Source organism: Takifugu flavidus, chromosome 16 (assembly GCF_003711565.1).
Source record: "Takifugu flavidus isolate HTHZ2018 chromosome 16, ASM371156v2, whole genome shotgun sequence".
Taxonomy (NCBI): domain Eukaryota; kingdom Metazoa; phylum Chordata; class Actinopteri; order Tetraodontiformes; family Tetraodontidae; genus Takifugu; species Takifugu flavidus.
This window is the reverse complement of record NC_079535.1, coordinates 9,823,926-9,845,810: the sequence shown is the minus strand read 5'-3', so window position 1 is coordinate 9,845,810 and position 21,885 is coordinate 9,823,926. Positions and strand designations below refer to the sequence as shown.

Genomic DNA, 21,885 nt, shown 5'->3' with positions numbered 1-21,885 from the left:
CGTGTGATGTTATGGAGCTCATGTGCACCAATGTGCAAACAGCAGCAACAACACAGTGACCTAGCAGCACACCCATATCGTCTACTTTAATATAACAAAATCAATTGTTTTGATGTTTCTTATAAAGTCACAAACACTTGCTGCACCTTCTGCATCTCGACAATGAGATGACGCAAACAGAATATGGCACAATATATTAATATGGAGACAGCTGCGCACAGCTGCAGTCCCCGCATTAATATATTACGCTGGAAATGAAAAGAAAAAAAGTGTGCACGTCCGTGTGTTGCTACCTTGTCCGGGAGGTGTGATAGTGATGGTCTGTGCTGTGAACTCCTCATCAAAATATCGCGTGTCCGTCTCCGAGGTAACTTGGGGCTTAAACGGTGGGACCAGCTGTTGAAGCAGAGCACACACGGGGACATATCAGTCCTGTCCAACAGTTGTCCTCCTGATGACAATCTGCAAGGCTTCCCGGAAGGCATCATATACAGTAACGCATCCAGCCTGAGCCCCTGGTTGAATGATGCCTCTGAGTCGAAACTCAGAATCATCAAAAGGTGTTGAACCGTCATTTACCTCAACTTTCCTCTCTCGATCTTTACAAGGGGTTGAGGCAAACATGGAGTAAAAAAGTAAAAAACAATCTAAACTAATGTGCACAATTCATACATGTTAGCAGTTTTAAGACCATATTTGTATTTTCCACACCATCTAGTATATATGGGATTATTACCGGAACAGGAAAGGTAAATGAAAAAGAAAATTTATAAACCAACCTTCTTCTCATAAACATCTTTCCATTCAATTCCTGCAAAGAACTTGTGCTGCATGATCTCCTTGGCATCGTCGGGCCCCCCTCCTAACCTAGTAGACACAAACAAAACAGAACTCTCATGTCACCTCCAAAAGGTTTAGCTTCCACATTCATTAAGTCGACAAAAGGGGATAAGTTTAGATTCAGCGGTGAAGAGAAAGCATCAACAGGCTCCTCACCTCTGCATTGGGTCTTTCTTAAGAAGGCCGGAGAGGAGCGAGCGGGCCTCGGGCCCCAGTGTGCGGGGGAAGCGGATGTCTTCCATGAGGATTAGCTCAAACAGCTTCTCGTGATCCTGGTTGTAAAACGGCAGTCTTCCACACATCATCTCGTACATCACCACGCCCAGACCCCACCAGTCCACCGCACGGCCATAGTCATTGTCTTCCAGCACCTTGATCATAAAAAAAACAGGCGAAAATATTAACACCGTTATTGCTGTTTCCTGGAAGCACATTAGCTTTTCCCATTGGTGTTTTTCAGAATCTTGCAAAACACAGAAATGTAATAATCTAAAAACAAGTTAAGCTTTTTAAGTTTGATCAATCAGGTAGTGAATGGACCTCATAGGGCTGCTAATAGAGCAGCTTTTCAGGCTGAAAACATAAACCATCATCTCATCCCCAGCGCCGCTAAAATCACCTCCCGCCGCGTCTTTCGGAGGCAGACCCAGCCAACGCTGAGTCACATCTCACATTAGGAAGGAGGATAGTATTTCTCTGGAGTTCTGAATATTTAATCACCGCGGGGCCCTCCACCCATACACAAACACACAAACAAGTGGAGGTGAGGCTTGTTTAAATAGGCAAATATGTTGCAGCAAACACAGGACCAATCATTCAAACAAAGCACTCAAATCGATAACTGCTAGTTAAAGGGAAGACAGAATTTAGCCATTACTTCAAAGTGGATGAGAGAGAACAGAGCAACTTGTTGCATGACTAATGTGCTGCCAAATTTTCTCAGTGTCTCTGAGGACGTGTACTGGATTTTACCTCGCCTAGTGGATAATGAAGGTGAAACCGAGACAATGAGAAGCAGCCTGTTTTCTCAGGCGTACCTCAAGCAGTGCGGTTTAAAGCAACCGGCGCCCAAGAACATAAACTTAGATATAAGAGCGCGGATAGATTTATAACATTAGCTTGATTAGATTACCTAGGCAAGTGCACAGAGAGGGTCCTGGAAAACAGATGGATGGATGTGTCCATAAAAGGAACAAAACCACGTGCACGTAGCCACGTGTGTCTGTGGGCATTCCGCCTGGTGCTGCTGTGAGTGGTGATCATCGAGGAGAGGGTTTGGGAGGGCAAGGGGAGTAACGTGAAGCCGGTGCGGGGCTTGGATTACTGGACCGTCTCTATTTCCAGCGCTGCTGTCGTGTGATTCACACCGTGCGACAGCTGGGCCTGCAGCTGCCCCATATATGTAGAAGAGCACCACAGCTGTGAAGCTGCCAGGAGCGCAGGAGCCAAGCTCATCCCTCATATACGTAACCAGGGCTGCTCGGCTGCCTGCTTGGGCCTTATCCCCAATCTAATACTGTTACCCTGCACCCAAAGGAGCCAAGTTATGGGGAGCAGAAAAGGGAGCAGCTAAAACCCAAATGCTTGCTGCTGCTCTAAATTTCCTTTTGCTTCCTTTACTCTCAGATTCTTGCAGGCGTTTATCTTCAAAGCTTGTGAATTCTGATCAGTGTTTTCCGGCCATTGTGTTTGCCAATAAGGGTTTTCTTCTTTCAAGTGATGAACGTAAAATGGTCCCACTCCTTAACTCATAGAGAAACTGGCCACCCCCCCCACTCCTCCTTTGCTCTGGGTGGAATATTCCCAGACGTTACAGCATTCCTGTGCAGCACACACAACAAGGTCATTGTTTACTGCAGAACAACCTGTAACACTGCCTGGCCCGCACTCCATAGAGACGCTTGCCAGTGACCCTGTTGCCACGGCAACGCCCCCTGATGTCTCCCTGCTCTGTGCTGCTGAGGCTGGATCTATCATAGACGCTGGACAAAGTTCAGCGCACTAAGTTTAGGACAGACAGGTGGGGAAATGGAATATTTGATAGCAGTTTATGGCTGTAAAGGATTTCTGCTTTTTACCCAGCCCCAGATGCAAGCGGCCCTTGGCAGCGGCAGGGCTGAGCTGGGCGACTGAAAACAGCACCGAGGTTAGGTGAGCTCATGACGTTTCCAGCTATGCCAGGGGGAGGCAGGATGACTGAGGCAAAGGGGTTGTAGCGCCCCTGGTGCCACATAACAGCTGTAGCCAATGGGGTCATTTTCCTCAGTGGCAGAAGGTCATGTTTCTTGGGTCTCTGCCAGCCAATCACCCGTTTTCCTCCCCTGGCTAGCAAATTCCAAATGGAAGCTAAAAACAACGATACGGCAACTGTGTCAACACGGACACCCTTCTCCCGGAAAACATTTTTACAGCAACAGGCGAGGGGCAAACACTCGACTCGTTGCCAACACGCACAATGCGGTATCAGGTTACCAAGCCTACGCCAACACATGTCATACCTGCACGCAATGGGGAGTAGCCACACCCCTCTGCAGACTGCCCAGGGCACACGGCGCATTCATTAACTCGCAGACTTCAGCTGGAGATTAGAAAGGCATTTTGGGACAGCTGCCCTTTCCTCCACATGCTTCTCATCTGCTGATGTCCAACAACACACGCTGCATTTTTGCTTGGAATCCACCGCTGTCGCATGTAAGAGGATTTGCACGCATTTTTGGCACCCGCAAGTTGTTTTTAGACCTAATTGAAAATATCTCAAATTGCTCTTTCTTATTAGATAACACTCAAGCCGGGTCAATTATCTTTAAAAGAAAATAAGGAAAAACTGGGCATCAGTGGACGTCTGACCCTCAAAGTTTTACTTTTCTTTTAATTTGTCACTAATCTGTAAGAATTAATCTTAAAACCAGTTGGTTATAAAGAAGTGTTGGCATCAACTGTTCAAATAAACCTTGTAAATGTTACCTCAGGGGCTAAATACTCAGGTGTCCCGCAGAATGTCTTCATGGTGGCTCCATCTTTGATCCCTTCCTTACACAAGCCAAAATCTGTGATCTTGATGTGCCCATCTTTGTCCAGCATGAGGTTTTCCAGCTGAAAGAGAGGAAGAAAGTAAAGCAGATGTTTTACTATGTTTAAAGTAAGAAGGGATGTTCAATAAATACAAAATGACAGAAAACAGTAAATGAATTGGTTTCAATGAGGCTGCTTTTTAAAAATCAGTGAATTATGGTTTCAGATCCTCCAAGAATGTGTGAAGTTATGATTGAACCATGTGACTCTGAAATGTGACAATTATGCTAATTTGATCAGTAGTTGTAGTTTCCTGCGAGTCTGAGCGAAAGCCATATTTCACTAAATTCATTTTCCTTTTGTGAAATGTGACGTTACCATCTTTCATTTTAAGGAGAAAAATATAAATAGAGCACATCAGATTTCTGAAATCCTCAGTCCAAACTAAAACTCGAGTTAAACACCAATACTTCCTAAAACTTTGATAAAATTGACCGATGGCGTGATCTTTCATACGTTTGGGGTCATCAAATGTTAGAGACGGCTGAAGTTGCATGGCCTTTTAATATTAAAGTGTCCTCCCCCCTCCCTGTTAAAGTCACCTGGCAGCAGCAGCTCACACGTGGTCAACACTAGCTGCCCAGAGTCAGCACATCCTCCAGTCCTGCTACCCTGGCATTTTCAGGAGAACCCTAGCAGACTGGAAGCCTGCCGTATAAACTCCAGGGAGAAACGAGAGGGGGCGGAGAGACGGGGAATGCTGTGCTAAACCTGACTGGCTTTATCAGTGGTTTTATGGCTACAGATGCACACGGCAACACAGCCTCGGTCCAAAATGTCTGCAGCATCCACCTCTGAGCCAATCTGCAGACCACTGCATCTCAGTTTACTCTAAGATTATTGCCTTTTTTCCCCCTCAGTGCGCAAGTCGTGCCAGCTTATACCGCAGCCTCTGATAACTCAGCTGACATACAACAACAGAGCGTGGTAGACTGGTGGTTATTTCTGTCAACCTGCAGTAGGTGCATGAACCCAGCCTCCGTTCAGCTGAACTGTGGCCTAGAGACTGATCTGTGGGAGCCAGATCAATAAAGCCTTCACTGCTGCAACTTCTGTAGATGGAAGCAAACCCTATTTATAGCCTGCCTGTGTAGAACTGAAGAGGGAGGGAGGACAGAGAGTAAGGAAAAGATGAAAGCTATCCGAGGACGCTTCTGCCAGCTTACCTTCAGATCACGATACACCACATTCCTTTCAGCATGCAGGTAGTCCAGAGCCGACACGATCTCTGCGCCGTAGAACCTCGCCCGCTCCTCTGAGAACACCCGGTCCCTTGACAGATGGAAAAAAAGCTGAGAGGAAGCAGGAAGAAATGATTAGAACATCAAGTGCACGTAGACTCTAAAAGGTTTTAAGCTTGTGATAAGTCTGATTTAACGGCAGTGGTTTACCTCTCCACCGTTTGCATATTCCATGACAAAACACAAGCGGTCATGTGTCTGGAAAGAGTATTTCAGTCCCTAGAGAGAGAGAAGGGCCAAAGCAGAACTTTGTTATATTTATGGTAAACTCTACAGGAAGCTGACCTTTAAATTTCTGATAACACGATGCTGCAAAAGTTCACATGAAGCAACATTAGCGTTTTATTAAAAGGTAATATAACAATAGTACAAGTTCCTGGATTATTTTGCGTGACTTCACCCACAGGGTGACAGAAAATGCACTCCCTGATAAAGAGTACTGATGTTTAACCAGGCTCTTCTATGAAAACAGCTCTTGGAAACGTTCTTGATAACTGGAGGCTCCTGAAGACCTCCAAATTACTGGACTAAGGACCGGTTTAGATAGATGTACAATGAAAGAGCTCCTTGCCGTCAAGAATGGATGCTTTGAGTTCTGGAGGACTCTGTTCTCTGTGAGTGTGTGAGCCACTTCATCCTGAAAACAAGCCAAACAAAAAGTGTCTGTATACAATAGCCAATCATTAAGGTGTCTATTACCCTCTTCCAGTATCTTGACCGTTCACTCACTTTTGCTACGATCACCTCCTTCTTTAGGATCTTCATGGCATAGTAGTGTCCCGTTGCCTTCTCCTTAACCAGGATAACTTTGCCAAAAGTGCCTTTTCCCAGGAGTTTGAGGTATTCAAAGTCGTGCATAGTCTGAAGTGCGAGAAATGAGAAAGCGGCAACTTGTTAAAAAACAGCAGCATTAACAAACTCATGCTCTAACTAGCCAGGACATCCAATTCCACTGGCAAAAACACAGAGGCATTTATAGCACTGTTTCACCCCTCGCGCAATTTCCACTCCTCTAATGGGTTGGCCTATATGTGGTTGTATCTCAGTTAACCTCTGAACCGGCGCTAAAGAGAATGATGAAAATGGTTGTGTGGGGGACATCCAATCCTGTGGCCTTAGACCTTCATGACATGACACGTGGGGGTGTTGAAACCTTCTGGATATGCTATCTTGTGCTAAGCCACCCACGGCTGATGTTGGGAAAGTAGAGAAAAGACAGAAGTGTTCTAAGTGCAAATCTGGCAGAGTGAGATCAATGTGAAGACAAGGAAATAGTCAGGGAGCAAAGAAGAAAGCTTGCGTTAAAAATCTGTAGTAAAAGGCTTTTAGGCCTGCCAAAGTTGTAGCACAAAGAAGAAGCAGAGTGTAAATGGTTCATACCACTTTGTGTCTGATTTTGGTCAGGCAGACCTCCATGTCCATGGGGTCTGGAGAGGAGTCCATCATCTCCTCCTCTTGCTTCTGCAGGCCTTCAGCCACTGCTTGGATGGCTTTTGTCCATTCTTCCCTAAGGGAGGCACAGGCAGCAGAGATCACATCAATCACACAACTGTTCTCTTATCCACAGGAAAGCAATTTTAAGTGGGGGTTTTGCCAGAGGACCTGTAGCACAAGTGCATCGCAATTACACGTGGGAACCTCTCCATGTTGGCCCTTAAAATGCCACACTACTTTCCCACACGTAAATAATTAGTGTTTTTCTACTCAGAGGCAGAGGTGTGCACATGTGTGAGCATCTCTCTTGCCTCTCCTCAGGGGTATCCACGTGGAAGGTGCGCTCGATGACAGTGGTCCACTGCAGGCAGCGGATGATGAATGTGTTGGGCTTGGGTCGTTCTGTCTTCATCAGCTGGCATTCTGACCACAGCCAGGGAGAAAGAGAAGGAAATGGTGAGAAGGGCTGATGTGTAAGGTAGCCGAGGAAGGAGAAAGACCCACTCTCGCAGCCATTTATCTTTATTGCCACCATAACAGACACTGTCGGGAAAAAGCAGGTGCACTTGGAAACCCGGAAAACGCTTAACACATGGCGTCTGATAATCGCAATGTTATCATTTCTTTATTAATTGCACTTATTCCATTATTGTTTTTTTATTATTTCAGCTTTTTATTGTAAACTCTTGAAGGCACGCCTTAATTGATGGGAGCTTTAAATTTACTAATCTGCTTTAATTATAAAAACAATCTAAAGCCATCTTTTCCACTTTTTCTCAAAGCTCACGATTTTGCAGCAAGTGTCATGAGTGGTTTAAAAAACAATTACTCACGACAGTTTAATAAGCGAATTTAGAATGCAGAAATTTCCATCTGCACCTCCTTCGCATTAACATCTGTTCCCAAATGAAACATATCAGCAACTATGTCAGAACATGACATGAAATAGCCTCTATCTGATGGATGGAGGAGGGGAGAGTGGACCACCACTGAGATTCAACATGGCTCCATCTCAGTGAATCTGTAATCCAGCTGCAGCCGCCCCATCAGCGGTGACGTGCCATGTGTCCTCGGCGGCGGGGTCGCAGTGGTGCAGAAGCCGAGGCTGATGGAGGCAGAGCCTCGGAGCAAAGCGCAGATAAATACTCGAAATCAGGCAGCTAATAGCCACGATAACTCAAGAGTGTCAGAGAGAAAACATTTTGTTAAGCTAACAGTGTGCTGTCTAATTGCTGTGTTCAGTCATCTGCACAGCTTATCGCAGCAACTTTCATGATAGGGAGACGGAGTTGGCTGAGCGGCTCCGGGCAGCCTTTTGTTGTTTTGTAGGATAGAAAAAGGATTTAGGAAGGATGCGAGCAGAGAAGAGGAACGGCTTTTAATTTAATAATAGAGGTGGCAAATCTAGCACATTTAAACTTTACGGGAAGACGATAGCTGTACAATCAAAGCGAGAAAGTAGCTGACTGAAAACTACCCAGAGACACAGAATACAGCGGTTGCACTAAAGCAGATACCCACGTGCGACAGAGAAGTTATTTAAGGGGGTTTCCAGCTGGTCAACATCTTGCGGCCTTTCTTTGTAGCCGATGAAGGTACCATCAGTCTTCAGAAGAAAATACCTTGGCCTCCAGGTCTTGATATATTCTCCTAGTGAAAGGGAAAAAAGAAAGGGGACCTTTATGTTAGAGCAGATGATATAAGTGATTAACATTTTCCGGTGATTTCCTATTTTCAGTGCTTTGACAAACGTGCTGATGTTTTTATCTGAACAGTGTTTTCTGTTCTTCTTTGGTGCCTTCAGCCGCAACACCCGTGGTTCAAGCCAATTACTATTCTGCCCAATGGAGCGCTATAAAATGACCATCTTGTCACTGTCTTTCCTTTAAAGCAAGCCAGCTGCAAGGCAAATGGTGGTTTTAGTAGAAGTCAGGACCCTTTCCACAGACCATATGTGCCGCTTCAAACAGCCGACTGCCAATGGCGATTTTAGGGGAGATTCAAAGGCCTGACAAATGTACTATACAGTATTTTCCACTCATGAAAGAGAAAAAAATAACCAATTATGAGTCAAAAAGAACTTTCTAAGACCTGAACAGATGAAAGATTGTGGAATTTTACATGTCTTAATGGCAAAACTTCCCTCTATTGTCACTTCATGCTTGAATGCCTCTATTTGAATTTTAATCTTTCCACCATTTCGTTTTCATTTCTAGACACCACCACAACTATGAGCCATGTGTGTCAATCTGATTAACTTAGACACACTTGTGTCACACAACTGAATCTCTCGTTGACAGACTATACTCAATTTATTCTGGTGATGCTTCAGGAAATGTTGTGCCAGATGTTGGACAGACGGGAGGGGGAAAAAATGCTTACATACCATAGCAGAGGCAGACAGTGGAGATGGACGTGAATATTTATACTGGAAAAGTGTAATTTATTTTTAATTATGGAGCTGCGTATTAACCCCATGCAGGGCTGCAGCAAGCTGGCCTTAATCGCACCATTTCCTACCGAAACAGAAACGCGACGCGCGCGAAAAGAAAGGGCGTCTGTCAGCGGGAAGAGGAGGTGGGCGATTATCACTTTGACCTTCTGTTACTGTGCCCAAAACACACTCCTGACTGATGAAACTGGTAACAAACAAAAGACAAGAGGGAGCGCAGCTAGAAAATGTCTCATCCCCCCCCCGGCTGATCATTGGGCTTCAGATTCTACCATTCTACTAAGTCTTCCCTTTTATTTTTTTTCCTCAAGATAACAGATGGGTGGAAATTTCTAAAAAGTCATGTGCAAAAAGCACGTGAAATAGTGTAACCTCGACTGTCCCTGAACAGCAGATGTTGAGAGCATTATTAGACTTTTTCTCTGGTTTGCTGTTGTTTTCTCTAAAAATGTAATTTAGGAATTGGCCTGACATGTGCCTTCCTAATTGAACCACACACGAGCAGAAATCCCACTTCCCTCATGCCCGTTTTAATGTACCAAATGGCTGCAATGACTCATTCGTCTGTTTCTAAACTCCACGCCTCAGTGATCAACTTCTACATTTGTCTCCTACACACGCGCGCCGGTGTATTTACCTCGGGCCCCTCGAGAGCAGCAGACATCCTTACTTCAGCACAAAAACACAAGTTATATGTTATTTAAGAGTGCAGGCAGCTGTGCAGGTTTCACTGGGTCAAATTAAGCCACTGTTCAACACAAAGAAAAGCCTCCTGAGTCGCCTTGTTTGCTTCTCAGCTGGGCCTCAGCTGGTGCCTCATTGTCATGAGGTTGCAGCTGACCCAAATCACCCCCTCCTAGAGTTCATGCCACCCAACAGCGAGGACGGTTTGAGCACAAAACACAGACAACATAATAAGGATCTACCCGACATTATGAGGCACAACACAACACAAACGCTTATCTCATCGACACAGTTTAGAACGTTCGAGTCGGCAGCAGGAGCGCCGCAAAACAAATTATAGCGTTTTGTAATGGGGGAGGCAGGTGTTTATGTGCGCGCATGTGTTTGCTTGAGTGTAAATACACTTTTGTGGATACACTGCTTTGTCCGGAGGGACGGGTATTTGCGTGACATAGCGCACAGCGACGGTCATCTCTGGAGAAGCTCGGGGCTTTTTTACTGCCAGCCGCACTGACGCACGACACCTACCAGGATGAGGTCGGGTGGTCGCGGGTGACGTAGCAGCTGAGGATTCTGTCACTATCCCACTAGCCTCAGTCACATGGATGCGTTAGAACAAAAGCTGCTCTGAAGTCCTGGTGTGCTATGTTTAAGTTGCTTTAATGCATGATGTTCTGCGTGTGATAAAAAAAAAGTGCTACTGTGGTGTTAATCATGAACAAGAAATAAAAAAAAAAAAGAGATTCCACAGATGGATGATATACAGCAAAAGCTGTTTCCTTTGTTATCTTTTGTATGAAATCTAGACAAGTTTGACAAAAGGATGTGGCACCAAGACATGAAGCTACCCTACATCCGAAAAACACATCCTTACTTTAGTGTGTGCTCTTTCAAGATGGGGGGGAAGACACTGCGTTTTCCCCCCATCTGTGACCAGAGACCTGATCACATGACAGAAGTGGAAGCAGCGATATCCGGACTGTGTGTCTCTTTTTGTCGAGAAAAACACACACAGCCCCCGAATAGTCTGCACTCTAAACACAACCAACAAAGATGACCCTTGTCTGCTTCCTATTTACACCCATTTCCTCTTCTTTTGCTTTTATTGAGTTTGTACCTTTCACACTGGTCTTTTTTGAAGAACCTACATGATCAGAAAGTGAAACTCACAGCTGTATGCTCAAGTGTTGACTCAAATGTAGACAACAGCAATGCCGAAACAAAACGCTACATGCAAGTTAGGACTAAAAAAACAAAAAACCTCAAGAATATCCTGTGTACATGAACAGTGCAGACATCTGACAAAGGACAATGGGCCTCACAACAATAAAGAGATGTCTGCTTTTAAGCTAGTTCATCGTTGCTGATGCTAGCTCAACCCTCTTGATGTCAAAATGTTCCCCTTATCCAGGAAACGGGCCCAGCAAACAGACTGACCACAACCTACATCTGATAGAAGCTCCTTCAGCTTCACGTCAGCTTGCTGCTGAAACACAGACGCATCTGTTTCTGACAGAAAAACTCACTCCGCGAATGAAAGTTGCTCCAGTAAAAGTCGAACGTGACAGCAAACATGTGGCTGAACTCAGCCAACTTTGGGTGGAAAGACCAAAGAATAGGAAGACTGATTTGCCGCCAGATGAGAAATGGGAAAACAACGGGGGGTGAGAAAGGCACAGTGTGCTAAGTGCTGTGCAGGATGGAATGCTAGTGAGATAGATCGCTACATATGCTCCCTGCATATGTAGAACTGTCAGTGGGAGGGGGCTTGAACACAGGCAGAGTGTGTATGAGCCATGCATGCGGTGTGTGCATGGGAGGAGCTGTCAGGGCCTGATAGAGTGTCTTTACATGACAAGCAGCTGCTGAGGTCTGGGATCCACGCTGGGTAAAGTGGAAAATAATGAACGGAGAACCGCTGCCAAACACAACAGAATTCATCTTTATTTGCCAACTGCTGCATGTCTGTATGTGTGTGTGTTTGTTGCAGCCACGCCCTCTGTAACACTAACACACAAACACACACACGCACAGACACGCAGGCTGGGTACTGGGGGACAGGACAGGTCCAGCTGCAGCTGGATATGAAAGCGTGTTCTATTGTTGCGTTTGATTATGTAGCGGTGAAGCTAATCATAAAGACTGTATGTTTCTCCGATGGGTACATGAAAATTCCTGCTTTGATGTTTTTTAAGAATAAAATGTAAAATCGAATTCAAAACTTTTCATTAAGAGATGCTGGCGGATCCTCTGGCTCCAACAATAAGATGTTTCAATATTATTTTCTAGGCTGACTGAAGCCAGCTGCAGGTCAATGTGGCTTGAGTGGCTTTAGCAGCGCAGCCAGATGGGAACGTCAGAAAGACAAATGAATAAAAGCAGAAATGAGAAAATATACGCTGGACAAGGGACCACCTTGTCCTTGTCCATGTTTACATGACAGAAAAAGTGATGCTGTGGTCCTGGCTTCAGTTGTTTCCTGTCTCTCAATAAGACGCATCATACAGCTTTCGCTGGAAGCAACAAAAAGAGACGTAATGTCCAAATAAGGAGACAAAGACACCATCTGCCACCAACTCGTTCTCCCTTTTTCCTCTGTAGTATTTGAATGAGATCTTTTTCTTTTATAATGAATAATATTTAGATATTAAGGGCATCCTTCTGGCATTAAATGACCTATAATCATAAAAATAAATGACACGTGAATGAACGTGTAAAGAAACCAGCAGTGCGCAGTGGCCGGAACCATGATAGGGTCAGATAAATGCACCTCTCAGTGTTTAGCACCCAGCGGTGGGACTTCCTGAGGGTGCTGCTGCTGGGTTTTGTCCCAATCTGGCCATTCATGGCTCGGTGTTAAGAGGAAGGGAGCCAGTGGTAACTGCATGAACCGTGCATGTGTCTGAGTGGTGAGAATCGGATGAGAAGGGGAGTGGGGGGAGGGGGGTTAGGCGGAGGTTGAGGATTAGGGAATTAGAACTCCAAAGCGAGGGAGATGGGGAGGGGGACGCGTCTTTTGTTGGTTTTTCCTCAACCGCCCCCGCCATCCCTTCGCCCTTTTCTGCCGGGGTTCTGCGTGTAGGCTGCAGCTGCAGCCTGCCACCCTGTGCCCTGCATCTTAATGAGCCCCGGGCTGCCCACTCCAGAGGAGAGGGGGCTCCTTGATGCAGAGGTCTCCACAGAGTCCCAACACCCACAAACTACACCCTCTGCAACATCCCCTTCTTTGAGCAGCAGTGCTCCTCGTGGGGCATCTCGCAACAGCAATCTGCAAACGCAGCTGACCGGATAAATCCGGGCCCTGTTAATTCAACGTGCCGTAACCATTACGTAAGATGCTACAAAACGCTGTTAAATAGGACATTTGTGACAACTAGTCACCATAGCAACCAAGATATAGCTTGAAGATCTGAACCAGGATGGTTGACACCATCTCACTTTGCTTTGCATTAAGCAGAAGTGATGATTCTTCATCCAACTTTATCGTTCGCGTGTCACATCCGACTGTCCATCCCCACCACACCCAAACCCACGCCCTTTCCCCCCCCGTGTCCTCCTGACATCCCTGGTCGAGACCCTTTTATTTACCCTTTTCTGCACCATGCAGCTGGATGGGGGTGGGGGTGGGGGGGGTCAATTTTCAGGGCTTTGGCAGCAGCATCAACAGGTTATGGAAAAGAGCTGAACTGGCCTCCACTCACTCTCCCTGTATTACTGTGGCTGGTGCTACTACCCCAACCCCAACAGGAAAAAAGCAAGGGGGTGGAGGGGGGGTGCAATGGAGACTGCCCCTCTTTCTCACGCTTGTAAGAAAGCCCTCAGTTCTTCTCCGTGGTGAGTGGCACCTGCTGATTACCATAGAGGCACTGTGGGAAGTTCCCCCTTCCACACTGTGGCAGAGATTTGCCCCCGTCCCTCAATAAATAAGCAAGCAATGGATTAGTTAACTAGTTTAATACACGGTAAACAAACAAATAAACGAATGTCCGGATAATACTCACTCCTGCTCCATGGCATTGCGTGAAGGTATATAAATGAAAAATATATTAACATTCCAACCAAAAAAAACACCAAAACACTGTGACCAAAAGCAAAAAAAGATGCACTTGGATGACAAACAATGGGCATGAACAGAAAAGAGGAATAATAGGAGAGAAGGAGAGGGAGTTGTGCTGAGCACCACAGTTGTGGCGAGCAGGCGGACTCTGCACAGCAAAGTAAGCACACAGCGGGTTTTCCAGCACGGAGGCGAGCACTGGAGATGCATCAGCCTCCTGGTCCCCGCCACCAGTCCTGCTGACAGATGCACCCAAGTAATTTACTTCTCTCCACCACATTTAACAGGAAGACTGCTTCCCATTACCCAGGGCAGGGGGTCTGCTGGCTTCCTGGTGTGACAGCCTCTGCTTCTGGACGCTGCCCACAGGGGCTCTAGTCCCAGGTGTGCCTCACACTTTAACTTCCACCACTGTGAACAACTTGGTACTTTGAAAATGTCATTTAAAATCATTATTGAAAAGAGTTTTTTTTTAAATTAATTGATACAAATACAAATGCTATGTCATGATCCTCCTCCTCTGGTTGACTGAGGGAAAAACTGGAAGACATAATGATAAACTCCACAGTTTATACTTATCCTTTAAGTTGAAAAACGTGTCTTTGTGTCACATGACTCTGTTAAACATCTCCTTGGGGAAAAAAAGATTTTAGCATCAAGCTAGGAAGTGAGCAAATGGGAATCAATGAGTCTGTTTGTGTGCACAGCAGCGATTATGTACAGCAACAATATTTAGCTGTGGAGGTCCCTGGGTGAGTCAGGAAGAACGACCTGAGGCCATCAGCACTGCCGCATCATGGGACGCTTTTAATGAGATGTGCCTGCTCTCTTCGGGAGGATCCACAACTTTTCCCTACTAGGGTTATTAATGGAGTGTTGAGACAATAAAGTTTTGAAAATACCAGCATGTCCAAATACCCCAATGAAAAACCATTTTCTGCATCACTGACCGCTGTGTCTGGGATTTCGTATCGCTCACGCATGCTTCACCCTCCCCCAACCTCCGCCTCAGTCTCAGTCTCATGCACTTTAACTGGACCACCAACAAGGTTTCACTTGGAGGAGCAGCAGCTCAGATCCCCCAGTCACATGACCAGCAAAGGAGCCAATCAGCTGATGAGCCCCAAACCAAACCATGACAGGGTCTCTGTGGCACGTTGCGCCTAACATCCATTTTCTCTCTCCCGAAGGTTGCCTGGGTCACTGAGCAATGTTCTGGGAACATCAAAAAGATGCTGGACTTCTGTCTCTCCTCTTCCCCATCGCGACTAGTGCACCCTCTGCCGTCGCCTCCCCCGCCTCAAACCCCCACCCCCGCATGCGTCCAAGCCAGCTGAGCGTGCCACCCGAATCCAACAGTTGTTTCGGAGTTCGTTAGCCTAACGAAGGGGCTGGCTCTTTATACTTGTCAGAAAGCAAATGACTCAAACAAACAAGGGCCGTGAAGGAGGGGAGGACAAGCCGGGCGCTGTTCTGCCGAGCTTCACTGGGTTCTTGGCCGCAGCACTTCCCTGGAAACTCAGGAACCCACAATCTGCCTCTTTGATGTCTGGCGACGCTTCGGTTTTGATGGAAACTTTGGAAAAACATACTTAGAAAAAGAAATAACACAGTGCCCCGACTCTGTGGCCACTAGAGGCCGTAGGCACATAAAAAGGACTGAACGAGAGTTTGGGTCATGTCTTGCTGACAGTGTGACTTCTGAATGAATATGCGTCGTCCACATACTCACATATTTGCATTCCAAACCCGTCCTTCCAAAGAAGACAACCAAGATAACAGACCTGACACTCGGGCAGACCAGACTCAGCGCCGGAGTGAGGCTTTAGCTTAAAGTCAAAAGGTGTGTCCTTCAGAATGAGATCATTTCACTGAGCAAGCCTGTCTGGAACAAACGCACAGAGCGCTCCATAGAAGAAGGTCTGGAGCCCTAATGACAGATTAGCTCAGCTGGAAGGTTTAGACGCGGCGCTCGTGCCACTTCCTGCAGCTTCCATGGAGCCTACAAACACACGCAGAATGTGACTAACCGGGCAGGAATCAGAGAAAGTGCCTGTCACTGCTGTGAAATCATTGCTCTTGCTAAATCATGTATAAAAGGGCATTAAGATGGAAATAAAGAAGTCAACTTTTGAGCATATTCCCAATTGACTGTTTTGACAGTAGTGTTGAGGTTTACCGGTAGATATACTGAGCTCACGCACGCACACACATATGGAGAACTCTCTTTTGTAAAACATCCAGTTGGTGTTTTGAGCGTACACATGGGAGTAATGAGCACACTTAGAAGTGCCATAAGCCATTTATTATTACGCCCACATGTAGATGTGAGTCACTTGGTTGGCGCCAGCACGCAAACAAACTCCACTGGCGGAGCAGCTCAGGATGATAACGTCCACGCAGGGGCTACCTGACCGGGCTGATGGACAGGGAGCAGGGACCACGGCGGAGTCGCCTTCTGTGCCGGGGCTCTGGGGCAAAGACCGCATGACCGTGATGTGACACTAAAAACCTTCCTTTCGAGGAGGCAGGTGGACGCCTTCCAATCCAAACACAGAAACTCTGGGTGACATTTCGCAGGGCGCATCTGCTGCAACGATATGCCCACTCGCTATTCCTGAACAGTGCGGTTTTCTCTATTAGTCACTATTTGACAGTTACATTTTACACCGTCCTCTTATCAACACTTCCGTTGTATTTGGAAAAATGGACCTGTGCCAGTGTGGGGACGCGATTAACACAATGGGAAATAAAGAAGACATAAACCAGAGATAAAGACAGCAAGGTCACAGAGAGAGGCTGTATTAAGTTGTGAAATGTCAGTTAAGCCCACAAATAAACCTTTATCCTAGTTGTCCATCTTCAAAGGAGAATTTGCACTTTCAACACTTTTGATTTATCCTTTCCTTCACTGGAAAATCTTGGGCGTGTCCAGCTGAGACAAACCAGGCTGACCCTTTCCTATAACAGCAGCCTGTTATGCTCAAGCCCAAGTCATGAGAAGGGGGAGCGAGGACTACCACACCACAGCAGCACACTGTTCCTGCCAGAGTCCCAGGACTCCCCTCTTAGTGACCTGCTCCCATTACCTTATCCCCTGAGTCACAGTCTTCCTTTCCCCTCTTCCCGTAAAAGTCTGGCTCGTTGGCGCGGAGCCCCGTGAGCCTCCATTGGTTTTGGAGACGTTCCTCATCCTACTTTGCTTCCGTGCTGATGGAGGCGACGATGGTGTGGGTTCCGTAAAGCAGCCACAGTTTGAAGGCAGTGTTTGTATGCACACATAAAGCTGCTCAAAGCCAACAGGTATGTGAGGAATGCCTTTTCGTCCAAACAACAGGACTCGCACCCGACAGAGCCGTGCCATGCCACAAACTGGGTCCACCAGGGACCGTGCAGTTGGAGGACTTTTAACGTTAGAAATGGAAAACAGCCTAGTTAAATAAAGATAGCCAGTGATCAATTACACCCTGTACTTCATTCAGGCATTTCTGCAGTTCTTAGAAAACATATGTGCAAAGGTGCTTTTGAAACTTGTATTTATTTTTCCTAAAGCAAGTGAATAAAAATTCTCAGGTATCAGTTTCTGAATAACAGAAAAGCTTTAATAAATCATAAAACGTTAGAATTCAGCTCACGCCTGTCTCACGTGCAGCGAAATGTCCTTTAATATTAAAAATAAATCAACTATAAAGTACTATCTTTCTGTGCACATACCTCTTTTATGCAGCCATCCCTCCTTGACAATCACCACATTGGTCATGTTGGTGGGCAGGGTGGAGGATCCAGGTTTCCCACAAGGAGAGCTGCAGCTTTGTTTCCCAAGTTTGCTTCCCTCAGCCCTGTGGAGGAGCTTGAGACGGGGTCCTGGGGTTTACAACCGCCTCGTCACCGGTGGTTACCTATTAGTGGAAAAAGAGTAAAAATTAGCCTCAAATAGAGGTGAAAGATTTTTTTTTCCACCTGTCTGATCATTAACCCCCAGGTCAACACGGCAGAGGAGACAGATAAATTGGACTTTATTGTCCAGTTAGCGTGTTAAAATCACAGTTTGAATCTTTTACATGTAGCACCTGCAACCTTGGATCCAATGTGTGTGTGTGTGTGAGCCTTCAATTTGGGCATTCACAAAGTAATGTGTGTGTGATTTATCTAAATATCAGATATATATTACAGGGAAACAGACTGATTTTTTTTAAATGATCTAATTCTTGTAGTTCCTTTTTCTTGATAAAAGTCTGCAGGCCTGTTTTAGACGTGCCTTGACCATAACTGTACCTTCAGCTTCTTTAGACGTCAACCCGAAAACAAAAATAGTAAAATTCTAAAAATAAGGAAATAATCATGCTGAGGTTAAAAGGCCTCGTCCAAATACATAATGAACATCAAACCCCACAACATATTGACATACAACGCGACACCATAGGGTGATAAAGATCACACACTCGGGGTAAAAGTGCTGAAACGGCTTCTCGATCGACCTTGCGGTTAGTTTGTTGTCTAAACAAACAAGTTGCAGGGACTGAAATGTCTATTCTGATGAACTGATGAAAAGTCTTGAGAAAGTAGATAATTCCTGTGTGATCTATATGAACGATGATTTATTTGCACCTGGCCTGTGGTGGAAACATTACAGCAAAGTGCTGGTGTCTATAGGACGACCTACTAACAGGAGGAACAGAAAAACAAACTCTGCCTTTACAGCTTGGCGGCATGTGTGTAAGGGTGTAAAGAAATGTGCTAATTTACACACAAGTACAGATCAAACCAGACAAACAACTAGAGTCAAGATGTGCGATTGGAAATATGGCCAGAGGGCACTGAAAATCATCTGATGGGACATCAAACGGAGCAGAATTCCCTCACAGATTTATCGGCTCTTCTTCAAATGCAGCTACTAAGCCACCTGCGGGCCATCAGGACCAAACCCTTGACTTCTTCATCGTGTTTACCATAAAGACGCCATTGAATGCAGGGCAGAGGAAAAGACGATCAATTTGCACACTTGTTCACACAAATGTCACATAGTGCACGCCGTAATATCTGACAACTGACTCCAATCAATGCCCCCACTACTGCACAGCCATCAAAAGAGAGCTCTGTCTGAGTGGCCTCATCCAGCGTACGAGTGGGGACAACAACAGGAAGTGGATGTGACTATTGATAGACTTCGTGTCATATTAGAACGCCCTCAGGCTCCAACACATCTGTCAGCAAATGCGCCATCAATGTGCCTTTTTCTGTTCACTTCCATCAATAAAGAAATGCAGGTTTATTATTGCTTCTGTGGTTTTTTCCCTTTCGTTGCGGACGGTTGCGGCGCTCAGGCTGCGGGCGCTATTGGAACTAAAGATCACACAAACCGTCCACATATCTGACAATGCGCTCAAATAAACTTTAATATACACTTGCAGATGTCTGACAGACAAACTGGGGTGAACGCATGTGCGCTGGAGCGGTCCGGGAGCCAAAACAGAGCGCTGTTTTAAAGGGAGCGACCTGTTGCTTCTGTGGCCTGTGTGGAAAAGCTGGGCCGCTGCCAGTGCTGCAACCAGCAGCCACTGAATGAACCCAGTACCCTGTCTGTCACATGGTTCTGAGGGCCACTGCCTGCCCCGCTGTCAGTGGTGCTTTCACTCATTCATTTCTGGCTGCGCGGCTTGGAGGGGGCATTCCCATTCAATGCAAATGGGCGTTGTGAAGATGCCACACAGTCATTCCGTCTCTGGGACACAAACGACAGAAAATCAACACCGTGCGATTTCCTTCTTTGCAGATCGATGCACACGACACTGTTTTTGCTCTATTTTCTGTCTCTAGAGGGTAAACAAGGGAGGAAAGCGTCTGCCGCGCAGCTAATCATGTTAAAATGCTCAAACCAATTAAATGAAATCAAATAGGCTCACCTGCCGCTCGACAACAGCCCCCGACGTGACTCTGGCTTTGTGTTCAACTGCCACAATAGAACCAATAACAATTTTGATCTGCCATAGTGTGAAGTTCCTCTTCTAAGTTCCCACATAACACGTCACTTATAAGGATATTGCTGGTAGACGTATGAGAATAAACAGTGTCGCTCCGACACTTTCAAGTGAGGGAGGCTAACTGCGAAAACACCTCCCTAAATAAGCCCCTCGACCATGGCGTGCTGCTGGAGAAAGCTGCGGTCCAAAGCAAATGTCAAGACATAATATTTAAATAATCCGCCTGTCTTGGGCCAAATGGGGAGCTTTTACAGCCGGAGCTGTAGGTTAGCTCACCCTTCGCTTTTGTAAGTTCATTTTTCTACAGCGATGTAGAAAAACACCGTTTGATTTGATTCTTCGCTGAATTTCTCCTGAAGCCCATGTTTCTTCCAAAATAGGTAACAGGAAATGAAACCTAAAAGCACAGCCGGAAACACACAACCAATCACGACAAATGCTGCCCGTCCAACTTTGGCATAGGATCCACGCCGCTTATGTCATTTTACCCTCAGACGGTGAATTGATATCCCTCCATCACCAATAGTTTTAAACCAGCTTCATTTAAATACACTTTTAATTTGTCATTTTATGTTATTTAAGCTCATAACAGAGAGATATTTAAAAAAGAAAAACCCTCCTCCACGTTGATTTTAACAAAAAGTACAAGTTTTAGGCTGCCGTCTTGTGTTTGATGACTCCGGGGGCAACATCATGTGATGAGGACACCATGATGAAAAGTACGTCCACCTCTGTGATGAACCATCTAAACTTTAGCCTTTAGATTCTAAAGGCTCTCTGGCACAGGCGGGGAAATGGGCACAATACGTCTGTCTGTGTACAGGAACAGCAATTTCCAGCATTCCTTGAATTCTGCACACGTCTGGTGGCACGTTTACGTCAAGGGGGCTCTGAAGGAATTGGGTGGGAGGTGACTGGCTTTTTCTAAATAAAAGGGGGGACAGGCGAGCAGTCACCGGCTGCATCACTGCACCAGCTTGTTGCGTCTTCCCCGGGTCACATGCCAGAACACACAGACAGACAGACACACACACACACTACTACAGACGTGGTCTCATGACTGATAAAAACATTTGGACACCGAAGGCGTTACAAGCAACACGCCCAGGGACAATGTTCTCTCTCCAGCCCCTGCATGCACATGTAATCCCTGCAAGTATCAATGGCGAGGCTGCACGAATGGCCACGACAAAGACTGCACAGGATGAAGAAAACCCCTTCCACACACGCATGTTACTAATGCACTGCCCCCATTTTGGGGTACATGTCCTTAAACACAGACCAAACTCCACGTACGCTGGTCCTGAGGCCTCAAGATGCAGCAAGTCAACAAATAAACAGGTCCAATGCTAATGCAGAGCAACAACAAGCTAGCAAAGCGCCCGACCTCTGCCTGGATATCAATTTCCCCGGTATATCCAAGTAAACAATCGCAGTGATGGCTCATAACAATAAAAGAGCTGCTCTGTGGTTGAGCTCATTTGTTTTCATTTGCCTGCAGGGCCATAAAGTAGCAGCAAAAACAACTTTCTCATGGAAGTGGACTGTTGAAAGTAACACGGCTGCAGATCTTCTGGCCCGAGGGATTTCTCCAAAGTGGTCATTGTCAAAAATGAATGGTTAACAACTGCGGAGAGAGCCGTTGTTTTTTGTGGGAGGGAGGGGGGCTAACAAAAACAACGGTGCGTTCTAATTTACAACAGGACGTTTATTATTTAAAAAAGAAAGAAAGAACGAAATGACCGCCCCGGCGAAATGAAGTCCGGAAAGTACCTCGTTTCAGGTTTGCATTTAGCGAAAGAGAAGGATATGGGGCCTAGCAGGGCAGCTCGGGTGAGAATAACCGCATCCCATGTAAGTACAATGGGGACCTACCCTGTCTAGCTGTCGACCTCTTGTAGTCTAACCGTGCGACGGAAGCGCGGACGTTTACCTGGGCAGGGATTCAACAGCGCGTCCGTTTCATTCTAGGGAGATGTTTCAGCGGTATAATAAGTTGATAAGTCCTTCAACAATGTGGACAAAAGTGCTCTCATTTACTCCGTTTCTTTGCCTTTCTTCCACTACACCTCCCAAACGCGCTGTCTGCAATGCCTCTGTGGCGGCCCGCTCTCCCGGGTCCTA

At 46.1% G+C, this 21,885-nt stretch overlaps 1 protein-coding gene across 2 annotated transcripts in view; it reads right to left on the bottom strand.

The window, feature by feature from the left end:
* The window catches only part of akt1 (v-akt murine thymoma viral oncogene homolog 1), a 23,740-nt gene extending 1,855 nt beyond the window's left edge, over nt 1-21,885 (bottom strand). The window contains exons 1-13 of one of the 2 annotated variants that reach the window (XM_057011822.1): nt 21,637-21,885; nt 17,495-17,679; nt 8,109-8,237; nt 6,899-7,010; nt 6,534-6,660; nt 5,883-6,014; nt 5,725-5,790; nt 5,304-5,372; nt 5,079-5,204; nt 3,805-3,933; nt 997-1,211; nt 780-867; nt 294-396 (exon numbers count right to left, since the gene is read on the bottom strand). In XM_057011822.1, coding sequence (XP_056867802.1) covers nt 294-396; nt 780-867; nt 997-1,211; nt 3,805-3,933; nt 5,079-5,204; nt 5,304-5,372; nt 5,725-5,790; nt 5,883-6,014; nt 6,534-6,660; nt 6,899-7,010; nt 8,109-8,237; nt 17,495-17,540 — 1,342 coding nt within the window. In that variant the 5' untranslated portion in view covers nt 17,541-17,679; nt 21,637-21,885. The remainder of the gene's footprint in view (nt 1-293; nt 397-779; nt 868-996; nt 1,212-3,804; nt 3,934-5,078; nt 5,205-5,303; nt 5,373-5,724; nt 5,791-5,882; nt 6,015-6,533; nt 6,661-6,898; nt 7,011-8,108; nt 8,238-17,494; nt 17,680-21,636) is intronic. The other variant, XM_057011821.1, reaches the window with a different exon arrangement.